The 18,156-nt window shown below is 37.2% G+C and overlaps 2 protein-coding genes across 4 annotated transcripts; one reads left to right on the top strand and one right to left on the bottom strand.

The window, feature by feature from the left end:
* Positions 1 to 1,010: 1,010 nt before the first annotated feature.
* On the bottom strand, positions 1,011 to 3,292 carry LOC111470536 (low-temperature-induced 65 kDa protein-like). The gene is made up of 4 exons (XM_023116075.1): positions 3,222 to 3,292; positions 2,984 to 3,151; positions 1,778 to 2,053; positions 1,011 to 1,702 (listed from the first exon to the last, which is right to left on the bottom strand). Exons 1-4 carry the CDS (start codon positions 3,259 to 3,261, stop codon positions 1,230 to 1,232), a joined length of 957 nt encoding a protein of 318 aa, XP_022971843.1. The 5' UTR covers positions 3,262 to 3,292; the 3' UTR covers positions 1,011 to 1,229.
* A 3,491-nt stretch (positions 3,293 to 6,783) lies between these two features.
* On the top strand, positions 6,784 to 17,958 carry LOC111470528 (protein SHORTAGE IN CHIASMATA 1). Of its 3 annotated transcripts, none has more exons than XM_023116066.1 (10): positions 6,784 to 7,131; positions 8,959 to 9,039; positions 9,134 to 9,217; positions 9,319 to 9,390; positions 10,530 to 12,505; positions 13,549 to 13,756; positions 13,913 to 14,407; positions 15,297 to 16,955; positions 17,038 to 17,178; positions 17,255 to 17,958. In XM_023116066.1, the coding sequence occupies exons 1-9, from the start codon at positions 6,814 to 6,816 to the stop codon at positions 17,140 to 17,142; spliced, it is 4,998 nt and encodes a 1,665-aa protein (XP_022971834.1). In that variant the 5' UTR covers positions 6,784 to 6,813; the 3' UTR covers positions 17,143 to 17,178; positions 17,255 to 17,958. The 3 variants fall into 3 exon arrangements, with proteins under 3 accessions (XP_022971834.1, XP_022971833.1, XP_022971832.1); XM_023116065.1 differs by having other exon boundaries at positions 8,959 to 9,045; XM_023116064.1 differs by having other exon boundaries at positions 8,959 to 9,045; positions 15,285 to 16,955.
* Positions 17,959 to 18,156: the final 198 nt, after the last annotated feature.

The raw sequence follows: 18,156 nt of genomic DNA, 5'->3' as shown, positions 1-18,156 counted from the left end.
TTTTTTTTTTTTTTTTTTTTTTTTTTTTTTTTTTTTTTTTTTTTTTTTTTTGAATAGTAAGAAAGTATGAGCTTAGACTAAGGTGCTTAAGACTAAGTAAGCTAAACAAAACCCTAGAATGGGATACCTCTAGAATACCGTGCACTTAGGCTCGTGAAACAATTACAAGCGGCCCAAATCCCAGTATTCTAGACCACGACAAGTTTGTAAGACCTTGCGCGAGAATTCTAGAGATGAATGAATCCAAGTCTAAACCACCAAGACCCGTCCTAGAAAGAACTAGTAGTACACCACGGTGTTTGTAGACAACCGAGGTAGCCGCCAGACTTGAGTAGTGTGGATAGTGTCACCAAAACCTCCACTTCCCTCTCTGCTCCGATACCGTATCGTCGAGACAAAACTCCGATACTAAGATCGTTGAGCTAGGCAAAGCCGAACAAAGAAGTGTGACCTGTGCCTCAACCTAACAGTGATAGCTAAGGGGTATTCTGAACAGGACCCCTAGGCCGTAGGAACCCGTCCTTGGGGGAGGGAGCATGAAACCACGTAGGGTGACTTAGTAGCTGACCGATACACAGAGGGTTCAAATCCCCAATTTTATCGGTTAACCTCCACACATGATGTTTAAGGAGAAATACTTATTCAAAACCAACCATACTATCCCTTAGTTTTACTCGGCCACTTTTTAAGGGTAGAAAAGAGAGAGTTAAAAGCTTAGTTCACCCTCCCTAAAAAGTTAAAGCTTAGTTCACCCTCCCTAAAATCCCGGGGGCTTTAGAGTTGATCCCGGCTTTAGAGTTCCGAGACATGACTGTGAATACCTACTTGCATACATTTTTGTAACCCATACACAATACTTTTTCACTTTTCTCATCGCTGTGACATGTGACATCACATTTATAAGCTGTGACATTTATAAACCCTATAACTTGGTGCACCTATTGTAGCTCTATGAAAAGTTTAAAGCCAAGCCTTCGAGAAGCATGGACGGTTGAAACTACGATAAAAAGTTCAAAAACTATCACGCTATTATATACCATTCTCTCTTATAATATAAGATTGTATCCTTCATTGTATGCATTAGTAACTTAACTCATTATCCACCATGTCTGAAAAAGTTACTGTACACAAAACAAACAAACAACAGCAAACTGCAACCTCGTAATAGTCGCAAAAGCAACTGAATTACCAAAAACAAAAACGACACCAGAAATGTGTCTGCAACCACTTCAATTTGCCGATTCCTGCGGTATCCGCACCTCCGCCTCCGTCCCACCGTGGTCCTTCCCCGGCCTCCCTTGCCCCGCCGATTGGTCTCCCGCTTTCCCCAGCCACGACCCCACCGTGTCTTTCACCATACCCACCACACTCCTCCCCGACTCCGTTACACTCCCTTTCGTCGGCTCCCTAAATGCACTTTCTCCAACTTTCACCACCTCCTGCTTCCTTCTATTGAAAGCTTCCGAAATCACTTCCGACAGGGCTCTGTCCTCCTCCCCTGGCTTCAGCTTCTCTGTCACTGTTAAAGCTATCTTCGATGCCACAAAATCCTTCGCTGCCACTGCTTTTCCACTAACGGCTGAACCCACAGCTGAGATCTTCTGAGCGTAACTGACCTGATCTCTGCTTTGATTCTGTTCGTCGTTTACTTTCATTTTTGCAAATGAACCCAAAATCTGCGATTCCCCTGCTTCTTCGCTCCCTAGTTCAAAATGAAAACGGACAGAGATTGAAAAAAGGGTTTTTTTTTTTTTTTTTTTAATGTAAAATTAGTTACCTGTGCTTGCGGGATCGTGAACTTTGACCTCGGAATTACGAGGGTGAAGGTGGGTTTTGTCCTTAGGCGCGTGAGGATCCTCCTCCAACTTACTTGGAGACAGAGGCATGGTCGTGTTTGAGGTATCAGCAGAGTTATCGACGGAAGTAAAGAGTGTGGTAACTGCAGCAGGGCGACTTGTCGTTTCTTTTGGACCTGGAGGAGGCATTCCAATTCCGACGCCTTCATGCTGCCTTTCTCCACCCACACCGCCCCTCATTGCGGCACCTTCATACACTGCCCATCGTATAAAAGTTCAATGTAATTTGGGTTGAGGATGGTTGGGAGGAATTCTACATTAGATAATTTTAGGAAGATGATGGGTTTATAGGAATATTCTCCCCATTGGTACATACCGTATTGGTATGTGGTTGGATTTATAAGAATATTCTCTCCATTAATGTGAGACTAATATCGTACCATTGTGAAGTCTCACCTTCGCTAATTTAGTGGAAGATGATGGGCTTACCGGAATACTCTCCATTAGTACGAGACCAATATCGTACCGTTGTGGAGGCTCATATTAGCTAATTTAGTGGAAGATTATGAGTTTATAAGAATACTCTCTCCATTGGAGACGAGACCAATATCGTACTATTGTGGAGGATTGTAATTTCTAACCTGGATGTCATGTTCTTAATTTAGTCATGTTAATAGAATCTTCAAACGTCGAACAAAGAAATTGCTAGCCTTGAAGATGTAGTAAAAAATGACTCCTATGTTGAACAAAGAGTGTACTTTGTTCGAAGGCTCCAGAAAAAGGAGTCGAGCCTCAATTAGAGAGAGACTTTTAAGGGCTACATATTCTTCCGGAGAAGCTCTATGGTATACTTTGTTCAAGAGAAGTTTGTTCGATGGAAGGAGGGTTAGGGAGAGTCGCTAATTTAGTGGAAGATAGGCTCCAAAAAAAGGAGTCGAGGCTCAATTAGAAAGAGACTTTTAAGGGCTACATAGAAGTTGAAGCTCTATGGCATACTTTGTTCAAGAGAAGTTTGTTCGAGGGAAGGAGGGTTAGGGAGAGTCGACTAATTTAGTGGAAGATCGTAGAAAATACCAACCATGAGACTCACATAAAAGTCATGAGAGATTATGCTCAACGTATACCATATCATACCATATCATTCCATTTGAGTTATTTTTTAAGCATCTAAAAGGGAAAAGAGATACCAGAATCTTGAAGGACCTCATCTTCTTCTTCATCATCGTCGTAGTCATGAGGATGGTCATGACCGCCATGCTTTGTAATATTGTCCTTAATCTTCTTAGCCTTAGCCTTCACTTTCTTCAACACTGACTGCTTCTCATGATGCTGCCCATCTTCTTCCCCTTCCACGCCTACCAAAATGTCATTTTTCCTGTTTTTCTACGCAAAAAACAACCAACTACAGAAGAAAAAGAATGATACCTTGGTGATGTTGTTGCTGAGGGGCGATTTGGGAGTCCATAATGAAAGAATGTGACAAGATAAGTATGAGAGATAGTAACTATAATAAGGAAGGGAAGAGGGTATGTCTTAGAGGGAGTTTTTGCATGGATGTGTGGCCGTTTAAGAAGAAGACACGAAGTAACTAGTTAAGGGTAATGCACACGTAGAATACAACGTGGCATGTCACTACTGTGGGAATCATCCTTTTTTCCGTAATGGATAATTAGAGACTGAAAGCCCCACCACCACAAACTGGGGAGAAGGTAATCGATGTTTATATTTTAATCCTGTTTAATTTTGAGTCTAATAAATTATGATATTGATTGATCGAAAATCGAGATCCAAATCATCGAATTAAGGAAATAGTTTTGATTGGATTGAATGGAGTTGGGCTAGTCAATTGGGACTAGTCGTCGAGAAACAATTATTGGCGCCTGTGTTCTTTGTATGACCATTTCTTTTGTAATGACTGAACGTTTTCTTTTAAAATAAGATTGAGAAAGCATGACATGTAATGGATCGGATATATATATATAATATATAAAAAAGTTGTCAGCCGAACTGATTGCCGGAGTTTTCGTTCGCACACGACCCACAAAGGGCGGCCGAAGGCTGGGATGCCACAGAACTCGACCCCGACCTTCAACCACCCCAAAACAACCTGCAAAGAACAAAAAATAGAGAAAATCGAAGAGGACAGATTAAATCTGACAAAACTCCGGCGAGGCCAAACCATACGAAATTGACGTCAAAACCTCCAATTTATGCAACAAAAGTAATCCCAGAACATTTTACACACATCAGGGGTCGATTTAGATGAATCCTATACGTTGAATATCGTCGGCAAGGGAGACAGAACGTCAGATTTCCGAACTTCTCCAAATCCGGGAGTGTGAGGCCTTTACATACCAAATCAATACCAAAAACGGAGTTAGGGGGAAGAAGAGACTCGGGAACGGAGGAAAAAGAAGGGAAAAAGGACGTCGAAACGACGTTAACGAGGAGAGAGAAAAGTGGCTGGAAAAACGCGCAAGCAACCAGGTGAAGAAGACGAAGTCCGACCCGAGGGTTGGATCCTGCAACCCGAACCGAACCCAATCCCCTTAGGTCAACCCAGTACCCGACGGTTCCTGCGGCCCAGTCATTTCAGCCCAAAACGCGTAAGCCAAGTTACGGCCCAACCCGACAGCCTCGACCGAGACTCGCAAGCCCAGTCCAACGCCGACATGCCCAGCCCAACCCACCTGCACTTTTCCGTCAGCCGGGTCGGCCTGTCACCTATGAACGACCCGTCACCCGCGAACGACCCGAAACCCGTGAGCGATCCGATAACCCGCGCCTCAAGGTATAGTAATGACGGCATAAGGTCTCACATGTGTGTTCATGCATCTAGGGGGATACCCCTATCCCATCACGAGGGTACGGACGCGTAGATCCAATGGAAGGACAACAATCGTTATGTTTTGCATAGCGCTACTGTGACGGTTACTAGTTTTAACGGGTCCCGACATAAGGGGCTCCTAGAGTATGCCCACCAGATAAGGAAAGTGACCCAGCGGTGTGCGAACTAGCTGGTGAGCCCATACTCGCACGTATGGGCTGTGTGTAGAGTATATGATACACGTCCACGATTACCCGTTAGGACAGCACTGTAGGGAAAACGAAACGAAACGAAACGAAAGATAGGTCCCATCATTTCATTGCATGTGATTGTTGCATAATCCCGACAGGGGGTCACTTACTGAGTATTCTAGAAATACTCAAGCCTCGTGCTACTTTACTTTTCAGATAAGGGCAAGGCACCCATGTGACATCGACGGCGGCATCGTACACCTCGAGACAGTGGCACATGCATAGGGTAGTTGTTTTCCATTTCATAGTCTAGGTTGAATTCGGTTTGCATCATTAGTATAGGTTAGTATAGGTTGAATTGTATTTGCATAATAAACTATAGGATAGTATAAGACATTCATTTTGATTTTATTCCTTTCCTTTATTCCAATAATGTTCTTTTCCTTTCTTTCCCTTGTAATCATTCTCTTTCACAAGATAATAAAAGGCGAGTGTAAATTGCATTTATGAACCGGGCCTATTTAATGTATATTCAACATTTCAAGGTATAGTAATGACGGCATAAGGTCTCACATTTTCAAATCACGACACATGGTTATGGTGCACATCATACTTCCATAGTTTTTATGATATAACCTTCCTATGAGACACACATACGTATACATAGACATATCATTCATTCTTATCATACATGACTTATCAAATGTCTCGTAGTTATAACTTGAACATGATATCATAACATACCTGAATTTTACATATTGGAAGGACATGCATCATAGAAAGATCATAAACATCACATGATAGAAGTAATAAAATTGTTATTCATCCAACATATAATGTCATAAATCAATTAATCACAACAAGCTATAATATCTTGTACTTAAATGGAAGGTCTGGTTTTTATAACATATGAAAAAGAGTGTTTGTATCTCTTTGGTGTTTCAATTGTGAGGGAGGTGACAATCAATTTCAAAAAAATTCAAAGATCGATAAACTAAGTTAGTTAGGAATCATGACTTTACACAATAGTATGATATTGTCCACTTTGAGCATAAGTTCTCATGGTTTTGCCTTGAGCTTCCCTAAAAGGCCTCAGACCAATGAAGATGTATTCGTTTACTTATAAACCCATGATCATTCTCTAAATTAGTCAATGTGGGACTCACTCCCAACAATCCTCCCCTAAAAAAAGTACACTATAAACCTCCCCATGATCGAGGCTCGACTCCTTTCTCTAGAGCCCTTGAACAAAGTACACCCTTTGTTCGACAATTTAGTCACTTTTTTACTACACCTTCGAGGCTCACAATTTTTGTTCGATATTTGAGAATTCTATTATCATGGCTAAGTTTAGGGCATGACTCTGATACCGTGTTAGGAATCACGACTCTTCACAATAGTATGATATTGTCCACTTTGAGCATAAGCTCACATGACTTTGGTTTGAGCTTCTCCAAAAGACCTCAAACCCATGGAGATATATTCCTTTACTTATAAACCTATGATCATTCCCTAAATTAGCCAATGTGGACTCACTCCTAACAATCTTCAACAGAAGAGACACACCATTGTTCACACTAGCTATGGAGGTTTGAAAAATGGACGAAGATGTCTCTCCCATTTGAGTCGTCTTTGTCGTATCTTGCTATGGTTGAAATAATTACAATAGTTTATTATTAATATTTTTAAAAGTATATGAATTTTGTAAATAAGATATTTTAAAAATAGAAAGAGCAATTCCAAAAAGGGTACTATCTTCTTTTCTCTAATCTCTAAATTTAATAGAAATATCATTAAAATGTTCTCTAAAAATGGAAAGGAAAGGGGAAGAGGAATGAAATGAATTACATCGCAATAGGGGTACTTTTGTAAAAAGCAAAGCTACTTAACTAAATTTAAAATTGGGGGATATATAATGCCCCCATTTGCAGCGCCAAATTCAGTTTAGCTTCACCGTGACCGTTGTCGCTCTTTTCTCTGTCTCGCTCTGTCTTTCGAAATGCGAACTCGGTTCCTCAACATTGATTTCTTCGCTCCAGGAAACGAATCCTTCCACCGCCTCCCTGTACCTCACCTCGTTTCTAATCCACTTTCCACTGTCGGCGACCTTCTCCACTTCGATTTTCTCCCTGAAATCTCTCTTGGAATCGACAGCTTATCAATCGATTCTGCTATCTCCAGGTTCTTTGACGACGTTCTTCCGCGGAGAATCGAGGATGATGATGTTTATCGCGATGCTGGTTGTCAGTCTTCTGGATTTCATGGTTCCGCGGAGAGGATTTTCTCTTCGGAAAGTGTTGGAACTCGACTTCGGGAGGTAAAACTTTTTGCTCAATCAATGCTATTCAATTTCATTACAGATCTCGAGTGAATGTTCTATACTTCTTGTGGCTGTGAAAAAAGATCTGTTCGTGAGAGATTCTACGAAATTTATGTTTAATAGCGTAATAAGCTTGATTAAGTCTAGGAACGGTCTTTAGCTCAATTTTTACGATTCTCAAGGCTATCTAATATTCTTCCGAAGATATCCTCATTTCTGCTTTAATTACGTGATTATATTTTTAAGAATGTTTGATTAATCACCCCAACTTAATGGTGTGAAAGTTATCTTATTTATAATCAAATAAATTACAAGGATATAGAAATAGTAATACATGGAAATAACTTCTACCTATAGTAGATATTTACCTTATAATAAAATATCAAATATAATATATAGGTAAACTATAATTTATTACTAAATATTCTTTACAATTTTTATGTGAATCTAAAGTGGTGATGAAACTCTAAGAGTCACGTCATTGTGAGGCAACAAATTGTCAACTGAAAGGATTGTTAAAACATGAAATGATTTCCAATGGATACTTTTATGCATGATTTTCATGTAAAGCCAATTTGAGATGTTTCGGATGAACTTTTGTGGTTTTATGTTTCTGTCTTCCGATCTAACTTTTTCACAGAAATGCATCTTCAAAGTGAAATATAATCTATATCATACAAAAAGCCTGCCATACAATATTTCTCACGCTAGGGAACCACAACCACGTAGGGCAATGTTGTTTCTTAAGATGAGGAGAGCGAAGAGAAAACTTGGTGTCTAGGAGAATGACTTCTTCCTTCACCTGTAGTTATCAGTACTTGATTTGATTGCAAAATGGCACGTTTGCTGACAATGATTAAAATTGCTGTTGACTGGATCGTCTCTATATTGTCGAACCCAACTAATGTTACCTATCAATAATTTAACTAGATGAGCTGGGACGAAATAACAATACTCTAGCAGTAATAGTGACCTTTAAAGTACATTTTGATTCTATTTTTTGTTTAACAAATGTGAATACTAATATACAACGTCAAAATGAGTTAATTTTTATCATACTTCATAACATTTTCTTTTCTTCTTCAACAATAATAACAATTATTATTAATATTGTATAGATTTTCAGTAATGTTTTTATTATTATTATTATTTTTTTTTTTTTATGTACATCACCTTTGGACAACCTTTAAAATTGTCATCTTAGACCCCCGCTTCTATCCTGATACATTTATTTAAAAAGATAAAATTAAGATTGAATTGGAGAGTAACCATCGAGTCCTTGAGACAATGTTTAAAATTACTACATCATTGGTTAAGAAGTAGCAACTCTTGAGATTCTCATATTGATGTATCAATACTGCTACCCAGATTATGGGCATTCTTTCAGGGTAGTTTTGTGATTCTCAAGGTATTATCTTGGAGGATCTCGTAATTTCTAATTTTATTCGTTAAATAAATGTTTCTCCATTGAAGGAAAATGTAGTTATGATTCAATAGTTAGGTATAAATTAGATCAGTATTAGATTGAGTAATGTCACAGAACGCCCATCATTCTAACTAAAAAGAAACCTCCATGATTTATTTTGCAACCTGCACTAGGAGAACTAGTTAGAACCAATCTTGACATACCATTTCTTCTTTCACCTTTTTTGGGCAAGTTTCATTTGTTTTTCCTCAAATAAAATAATCATTATTATGTTTTTTTTAACTCTTCATCTTAAACTCTAAATATTTTTCTTTAAAGGATTCTGGTAGTGGTATGTACCTCCATCACTTAGTCAGCGTTTCCTCTTTCCTTTTCTGGTTCATTTTTGTGGATTGCAGGAAGAAGCTAAGGGTACTTATGAAGATAATATGGAGGGGAGTTGGAAGAATTTTGGATCTGAAACTTCAGAGATGGAATTTGTAAAAGTGCCCTTCTAGCTTTCTTGAGATAAATTATTTTGTTGCATTGTTATGATATAATGAGGATTTGAATATATAATCTATGTTGTGGCAGAAGGATATTGGGACTGAAATACGGAATAGAAACTTTTCAAATGATATGATCCAATTTGAAACACCTCAGCTTGATGCGTTCTTGGTATGGTGTATGACTATTTAAACTGAAGAATACATTTGTGGTTTATTCTACTTAACTGATCTTTGGTTACATTGTGTTAATTGTTTTGTTCATATCTGTAGGAAAATGCCTTCTTGTTTGAGGAGGAGGAGGTACAAATTCTGACGGCAATGCCAGAGGTTGAATTTGATCTAGTAAGTGGAATATCCTTGTAAATAATTTCCGTAATTGATGTGATAAGCTAGATTTTATGTCGTCCATAGTGTTGCTAAAGAGAACAGGAATATTAAGACTTTCAACATTTTTTCATTCTTAGGATTCTGATGGACAATGGAACAAGAAGTGATGACATCTTGTTTAGAAGATAGTATTTGGGTACAAGAAAAATAATTAAGTTATTATAATTGATTGATAATGGTATAAGCAGTTACAGAATCTGGTTTAGAAGGCCTTAGTTTAGATCAAGGAAGATGATAACGTTATTATAATTGGTAGACAATGGATTAGGATGTTACGAATGACATTATTTTAGGATAAAGAAAATTGTAAAGTTATTATAATTAGACAGACAGGTGCAAAACGTTCTGCATGTCTTTGCACCTATCTGAACTCTGAAGTGAAGATTTTGCTTGGAAGAGATAACGAGTTTTCTCTCATTCTTATTGTGAGATTAGAGGATTGACAACTTAAGATGTATTGACTGAGAAATAATGATTAATTCGTTTAGCTTTTTCATAATGCACAGTATTATGTGCATTACTCAACTTTTTATTTAAGCCATATTTATGAAGAATTATCTCGTCAGTGGCTGTTGAAGGATATTTGTGTGATCCCATTAAATAATTTAATGGAACTAGTTGACTTCCTAATTTATCCTTTTGGATTTATTTATATTTAGTTAACTAGTATATAGAGATTTCAATAATATAGATTATCTAGTGATTTAGAAACAGCATTTCTCCCTTATAAAAAGGGACATGTAATTTTGAAAATTAATAAGAAAAGAGTCAATTTATACTTGCAACGTGGCTTTCAAAAGTTTACATATATTGCTATAATGCTGGTGATGCCAGTGTAAACCTAACTATCGGCAGGTCTCTCATAGCTATAACTAACTAACTTTTCTATTCAAGATTTTCTCTACTATTTCTTTCACATAGATGAACTTTCTTATTTTCCGGGTATCCTCTCTTCTTATAGAACTTTAGTTTTTGTGTGAAGTCTGAAAATCTAAAAAAGTCACATGTATCTTCCTCATGTTTTTTTTGTCTTCACAATTTTTAATGGTTTCTCGTTATAGGTAAAATGACGATAATCTGGATATTTATTGCAGGAGACCCTTAATCAAGGGCTTCTTAAATACCCTTCCGAGGTCAAAGAATCAATTTATGATGTTGAAATCATTCCCTCAGAATATCTCTTGGACCAAGAATCTTGCTTGTTTGAAGATGATTTTGCTCAGGACCAGAAGCTATCGCATCAATTCACCTTTCCCTTTTTAGAAGTAGACGAGATGGTTCTTGAAACTTTGGCATTCTTGTCGTTGCAGGATGAACTTTTCTTTATTCTTGAGAATACTGAATCAGCTCACAGGATACAAGATGATAATTTACTTGTCAATAATGAAGAATATTTGTCCTTCATGCGTTGTGATGCTGAAGAGTTTCTTTCAGATCATTTTTTGAGGCCATGTGCTGTTTCTGAGTTGGCATCCCCTGACATATCTGGAGGATCGTCTGACTTAATGAGCATGATGGAAACTTTAGAGATTGCAGTGAGCTCTGAAGTTCAAACAAAATCAAGTTGTGATTTGTCTGTAGAACCAGCTATTTTTGAAGAATTCCAGCTGCTGGACACATACTCAAATCAACATTTTGGAGTCATCTTTGATTTGGAAGTATCGGCCATGTCAGAAATTACTGACTGTACATCCATTGAAAACACGAATTTCAAGAGTTTCAATGAATTGATTGTTTGTCATGAACTTGTCCTTGTAGATGACAAGTTCAAATCATTACCTGTGCCTATACTATCTAGTCAGGGATCTGAAAAACCCCTGAATGCCTTCATAGAGGATGTTCTAGCCAACCTAAATAAACAATCATTATCAGCTTCCGATGGCATATATTTGGATTGGCATCTATTGGATGGAAGTAGCTACAGCTCTGGACTTTATTCTTCGTATCAGAATATGTTGGAAGAAATTAATTTGAAACCCGTAGAATTTGACCGGGAACCTTGTGAAAATGATGGTATATTTTATAGATACGTTTTCTCAGATGATGCTTTAGTAAGGGAAAGAACAGAAGACAAGGGTGAACTAAAGGAGTCTTTTCCTGAGGGTATTCCAATGCTTTCTGGTCAAACTATTGACGTTGCTTCAAGAAAATTATTGAATGAAAGATGTCAACAAAAAGAAAGGCAAGGTCTTGCAGCTGTTGGAAATTCCGAGAAGGCTTTATCGTCATGGAAATCAAAATCAGAGTCCAACGATCTCAAGTTTTTCTTGAATTCTCAAAAACCTGCTGGTGCTAGAAAGAGTGAATCTGTATTTAGTGCAATTGACACCAATACTACTCTTCCCAAGGTTTCACGTGATGGAATATTGACTAACAAACCTTCTATGTCCAGTGCTGATGATAGTCTGAAGCAATTGAATGTTGCAGTACATCAAGTTTGTCTGTCTGATAACATTCTACATCTCATTAATAACTCTGAGAAAACTTATCTCGCTATCTTGCAGAATGAGACAGAGCTGAGGAAGAAATATCTTCCATATGTAGCTGAAGATTATTTATTAATGCTCAGCCTTCCGAAACAGAAGTTGATAGACTGTATTAAGAAAATATATCTGCAAGGGACCAATACTTACTGGGAAGAAAAGATAATGACATTAGCCACGTTATATGCCACTAAGCAGATAGTTTGGTATTTGTGTTTCTTTGGTATCCACCCAGCTCATCTATATCTAAAGAAGTTATGTCAGAGCTCGGAGTGCTTAAAATCGAGGTTGGGTTTCTTGGTGTCATCGATTGAGGAAGCAGGAAAAATGGTTGACAAAGAAATTACCATATCGCATCCGGCACTTACTACTATCCAGGAAATCTTATGCTCGAGGACTTCTACCAGTAGTCTCAAAGTTCTGGTTGTAGCCAACCAAATTTTCTGGTGGTCATTGAAAATATTACTCGGGTCCTTGGGGATATCCTTTGCAGAGATAAATTATGGGAGTCTTACAGATGAGCAAGTATCTAACGCAAACGCTATGGTTGATGACCTTGCTTCCAATTGTTTATTGGTATCCCAAGAGTAAGTTCCAGATTTAGTAAGTAAACACTTCACAAGCTACTTGTTGTAGGTACATGTTTTAAATGCTAAATGAAACTAGAAACTTAACATGTAATGAACGATGAGGGAGGTTTGCATGGATAATTAAACATTCACTCCTTAATTATCAGTTGTTGACTTTAACGTAGGTTATATGCAGCAACAGATGAACGCATGTTATGAGTTTTATGATATCACTTTATTTTCTGCAGTTAGGTTTTTTTCCCTAGTGCATTATAGATATATTTTTTTCTCATGCTAGTATTTAATTTTTTTTTCAATGTTCATCATTCAAACGAATTATAGCCATAAATAGGGAATATTCAATGTGAAATATTATGCATTTGCATGTAGATAATCCATCACAGGCAACGTTTAAATGAAAAAAGGACTAGGGAGAATACCCTACGCAATGACACCAAAGAGAAAGAAAACCTATTTTCATCAAAATCTTTTTCCTTTATGGAATATTTGGCATCCAGGGCTAGATATAGTGTTGTATATTTTAATTTAAAACTAATTTTATTCCTTAGTTTTTAATTGATGAGAAGAATACCTTCTCCATGATATAATGGATTTGACTTGTACATGCCCATTGGAGTGCTTTTTATTTTTTATATTTTCACCTTGAGCTTTAGTGTCATAGAGCACTTGTTTTTTTTTTTCAAAATTAGGTCTGTAAATTGTTGCCTTTTCCTTTTGGTATTAAAACAAAAAAAAGCAAAGAAACTAGCTGATGCTCAAGCAGAGATTCAAATTCAAGTGTTGAGGTAAATTTTCATTTTTTAACAATTGTGAATTGTGACATGGTGTTCCATGCTTCTTGTATGAGTAAAAATTAAATCGAAATCAGAACGTATGGAATCCAAATGCGATAATCCTGGTATTGCAACTTTCAGAATATTTTTTCATCCAATTTCTGCGTTTTGACTTTGCGTCGAGTTCTCAATTATTATTATAGCACATTCTAAATTCAATAATGTGCTTGGAAGAACTGAAAATGTTTGTTCTTCCCCAATTTCAAGGTACATATCTGGGAGTTTTCCATTCAATAAATTTAGCATTGTCTTGGAATATGGAGGTCTGAATGGTTCTTCTCAGATCTCCGCTTACTTCTCAAATTTAATCGACATGCCTCATCTACACTTCATAATGTTGGAACTGGATAAGTGTGGCAATTGCAAAGCATTTTGTGAAGGTGTTGATTTTCCTCAACATAATGAACTGACAATCGTAAGTTTGTTCCTAATTCATGTTTGCGGATATATTGCTATTAAGTAATGCCAATGATTATTATAGGATTACATGCTTTTATTGAATTGGAAAAATATGTTACCATACCTATCCTTAAATTTACAATTGATTAATTCTTTCTGTATCTGTTCTTAGGAAGAGAAGTCGTTGGTGGAGAATCAGACCATGATGTTGGAGAAATTGTTGAACTTTTTACCTGTTGAGGAAAAGTATATATTGGCCTCTTCGAAGAAAACAATAGAAGCAGAGAATCGCAGAGTGCCTCTGCGAGCACCGGTAGTACCAGTCTCAGATAAATCACAACATACTGACCTTGTGTCCTTTCCTGAGGCAATTATTATTGTGAACACTCAAAAATTTGAAAAGGAAATGATTGTATGCAGAAGAAGTTCCTATCAAAGAATTCTTGCATTGGAGAAAGAAGGAGTGCAAGTTGTGGAACGAGATCTGTGTTTGCCTGTGGATCTAATAATTGCTCCTGGAATTTGCTTATTTTGGTATGACTGCACAAATATTGACAGGAAAGGCAGTACTTCAAATGAAGCTTCTTTGTGCTTGAATTTATGCATAGAAAATATTGCAACAGATGTTTTGACCTCTCTAAGTTTCGCTTTTCGTGGTTGCGTCCTGGTAATTTTTCTACTCTATGAAGACTGTTTATTCTTATTATTTATGAAGAGACTATTTCCCATTACCTTCGTTTCTTCCCTTTTCGACTCCCTTCCTATGCATTTGACATTATTGTCATAATTTTATAACTGAACTACTTTAGCATACTCTTGTATTCTTCTTGAAGATGCCAGAGTTATCTTTAATTTTTGTTGAAAGTTAGAGACATGATCTACCTTCCAGCTACAGGCTATAGCTCTGATGCTTAACATGAAAAATCATTGTTTTAGTTATGAGTTAGGAAGGTGCCAAAAATAGAAAAATTTGCTAAATTGCACAGGAGGTCGAACCAAACGAGGGAATTTAACGGCTTGTTTTCATGTCTTGGGAAGAGGTTTATCAGAATCTAGGGAATTTGATTGAAGCAATATTTTAGATATAAAAAGTCTGCTTCTGTGAACTTGTCCCTTCTCTATAAACACTGGCACTTGGTTTGTTCGTGGAAAATAAGAGTCCTTAATTTCCTGGAGTTTGCAAACAGGCTTGTATAATGTTTTTCATTTTCTTTAATCATTCAAGACTTGGTTCGTATTCACTCATTTTTTATATTTCAGTTTTGAAAAGTGATGTCCAAATTTGTGCACAAATGAAAAGGAAACTTTAGTCAAGTGATTACAGTGTATGCAGGATTCTGTCATTGTCTCTAAAATCTTATTCATTATTAGCTATACTTCAATTCCTGCATTTGCTTGCATGGACATGGAAATTTTTTCATCAGAGTGCAGGAATTAGTTGGTTACAAGACCTCAGTAGACTGATTGTTGCTTGTTGTTGGTATATTATAATCAGGTGCATAATCCCTGATATTGGTTATTCTCTCTTTTGATACAAATAGTAGATTTCTTTTCAGGTTTTCGAGGGAGAAATCAGTTCCCTATCCATCGTAATGGAATCATCAGATGGACTTTATGCTGCAGCAGCAAGTTTAGAAATTGATTTTCAGCTCTTCTGTTCCTATTCATCTGAGTTGACGGATGAAATTATCCTAGGCTGCATTGAAAATGTTTCTAAGTTGATGACCAGGCGCATATACCCCAAGATGTCTGAATCAGAAACTCTTGCTGAATCATTTCTTACGAGTTTCCCTTCAATTAATCCTTTGATAGCTCACGGGATACTTTCTTCAGAAAGCCTTCTTGCTGACTTTCTAGAGTGGCCACATGAGCGCAGGCTCCATGCAATTAGAAAATATAGTATTCCCGATGACTGTATCTCTCTATTTAGTGCTCTGTGCAAATATGGTGAGCGGGAGGATTCAAAATCTGTGATGACAGACTGCTCCTCTTCGCTATCTTCTGGTGCTGATTCAGAAAAGTGTCACTTTAATGGTAATTCTGAAAGGAAGAGAAGAAACTTCACTGGTGGTACCCAATGCATTGAGAAAAATACGGATTGCTTGTATTCCAATACGCTGAATCCGTTCACTGCTGGCACTGCAGAAACTTTAGTAGCATCCAAGTCATTTGGTTCTCAACTGTTTGAAGATCCCGAAATATTTTGTGATCTCAAAGGTTTATCTTCATCTGTAAATAATTTCTTTGATCAAAACCATAATCTAGCGTCTTTTGATGCAACTGTATCGATGGATCCTACCAGGGTCTGCAAGCCACGTGATTGTTGGATCTCCACAGCTCCTGAAATATCCGATGAGATTAGAAGACGTTGTTCATCATTTGTCCAAAATCAGGGTTTAGACCGAAGTAAAAAGAAAATACACAACTTTCATAATATGAATAAGTCTGAGAATCACCATGAGGAGCTTATAGCTGAAGTAGACAACCTGATTGATAACCCTGTATTAAAAGATCACTTTGCAACTATGGCTCCTATGAATTTCTTGCCTTCGATGCTTGATAATGAAACAGATTCATCAAGAAAGTCTAAAATTCAAAGAAGATTGTCTTATGGACAAAGCGATCACCCTTTCTGTGCAGTTGATGTTGGGAACAACTCGAGTTCAGATTTTTGGAGTTCTATCAATTTGCATGGACAGAGTTCACGAGGATTAGACAATCAGTTTCCAGATCCTAGTTTCGAACCCAGTATTATGCCTCTTAGGTACAAGGATGATCATTTAGATGAGGGTTTAATACAAAATCCCTTAAGAGATTCAAAAGTATCGTTTTCACTTTCAGAGAAGGATACATCACATTCTGATGTAACCCCATTGTCCGTTGCTCTCCGTTCAAAACATCTTCAAGAAAGTTCACCTTGGACTATGGAATTTCTTAACCGAATTAGGGAAAAGAGCAGAAATCGTCAGCATTCGGTTCCACGTGGCTCATCTTCACCTTTTCCTGAGAATTTGGGTAATGTAAAAAAAACTGTTAAAAGAAGAAGTCCCTCCATTCTTGAATTTTTCAAGTACCAAGGGGGAAGCACTCTGCGGAAGAAACCGGAACAAAAGAGACACAAACCATCAACACAATCATCAAACTCATCCAAGAATGTATTAGTTGCAACTCGTGAACTTTCTTCAGGGACGCCTATCGATAAAAGATCAAGACAGGTTTATATGTGCTTATTTCTGATACCACATGTTAGACAGTTTTCTACATTCTTTAAAACAATTTCTCTGAAATCACTTTCAGACTTTATCTTATGCAACTGATGGCAATGGGAGCCAAACTAAGCTGGTCTGGAGCAATGACAATTATGGTTTAGGAAAAAACTCACAGAAACTTGGTAATAAATGATCCAATGGAACACTGCATATGCTGGCAAACTAACAGGTCATTATTTCTCTCTTTCTTCTTTAATTTTGTATCTTTGAAGTTATAAAATACAGTAATTATGCTTAATGAGCAGATTTTCATCAGCGAACTATTCTAATACAAACTGAAATGGTGATACTGCAGCTTAATCGCAAAGATATATCCTTGATATTTCATTGGTAAGCTTTATTGGATCCACAACCATATCTTTTAATAGTAAATTAGAAGCATAGAATTCTCATATAGACATTGTCCCATCAACTACTCGTGATTAGTGGCAAACTGATACTAGCCTGTAGATGAAACTGTTATTTCTCTTTTGCGTAAAGAATATGCTCTTTTACTTTAGAAGCCTTACGCCAGAAAAATTAAATAGAACCATTTCTTCAAGTAATGCCAATAGTTTTAGTTTCCAAACATACAAATTTGGAGTTGTCTCGATTGGATCTATTTTCACCCATACATTTGTGACTAGAACACAGTGTTAATTTGTAGGAAGTGTTAATATAACAATTTTGAGAGTGATGTTTTGGTAATTTATGTTCTGTTATTTCAAAATCTGTAACTTGCGAGGTGCCACACTGCAACTGCGCTGTCGTGACCTTGACAGAGAACCAAAGCACTGGGATCATCCTCAGATGTGTTCAAACATCCTGTATCTTGACAAGCTTAGAATTTTATTATGTTCATACTCAAATACCACTTTACCTAATTTAATCATGAAAGGAAGATTTCTATCCATGTTTGGGAGCTCCTTATTCATGATTCTAGCAAAATGCACTGCATTGAATTTGTTACCGTGTCGAGATGAGTGGATAACTTAAAACTGACAGTTTTTCTCTTCATAGATGGAATCATGATTTTGATCATCTTAATAAAACCCTTACCTAGAATGGAGGCTCAAGAACATAAAAGTGTTGGCTATGATTATACCCTTTTTACCTAATTGTTACCATTAACTTTCTGAACCCAGCACATTGCGACCTTATTGGAAGC

The sequence above is a fragment of the Cucurbita maxima genome, unplaced genomic scaffold (genome assembly GCF_002738345.1).
Source record: "Cucurbita maxima cultivar Rimu unplaced genomic scaffold, Cmax_1.0 Cma_Scf00046, whole genome shotgun sequence".
Classification (NCBI taxonomy): domain Eukaryota; kingdom Viridiplantae; phylum Streptophyta; class Magnoliopsida; order Cucurbitales; family Cucurbitaceae; genus Cucurbita; species Cucurbita maxima.
The sequence above is the reverse complement of the archived record's forward strand: the minus strand, read 5'-3'. Positions and strand labels throughout refer to the sequence as shown.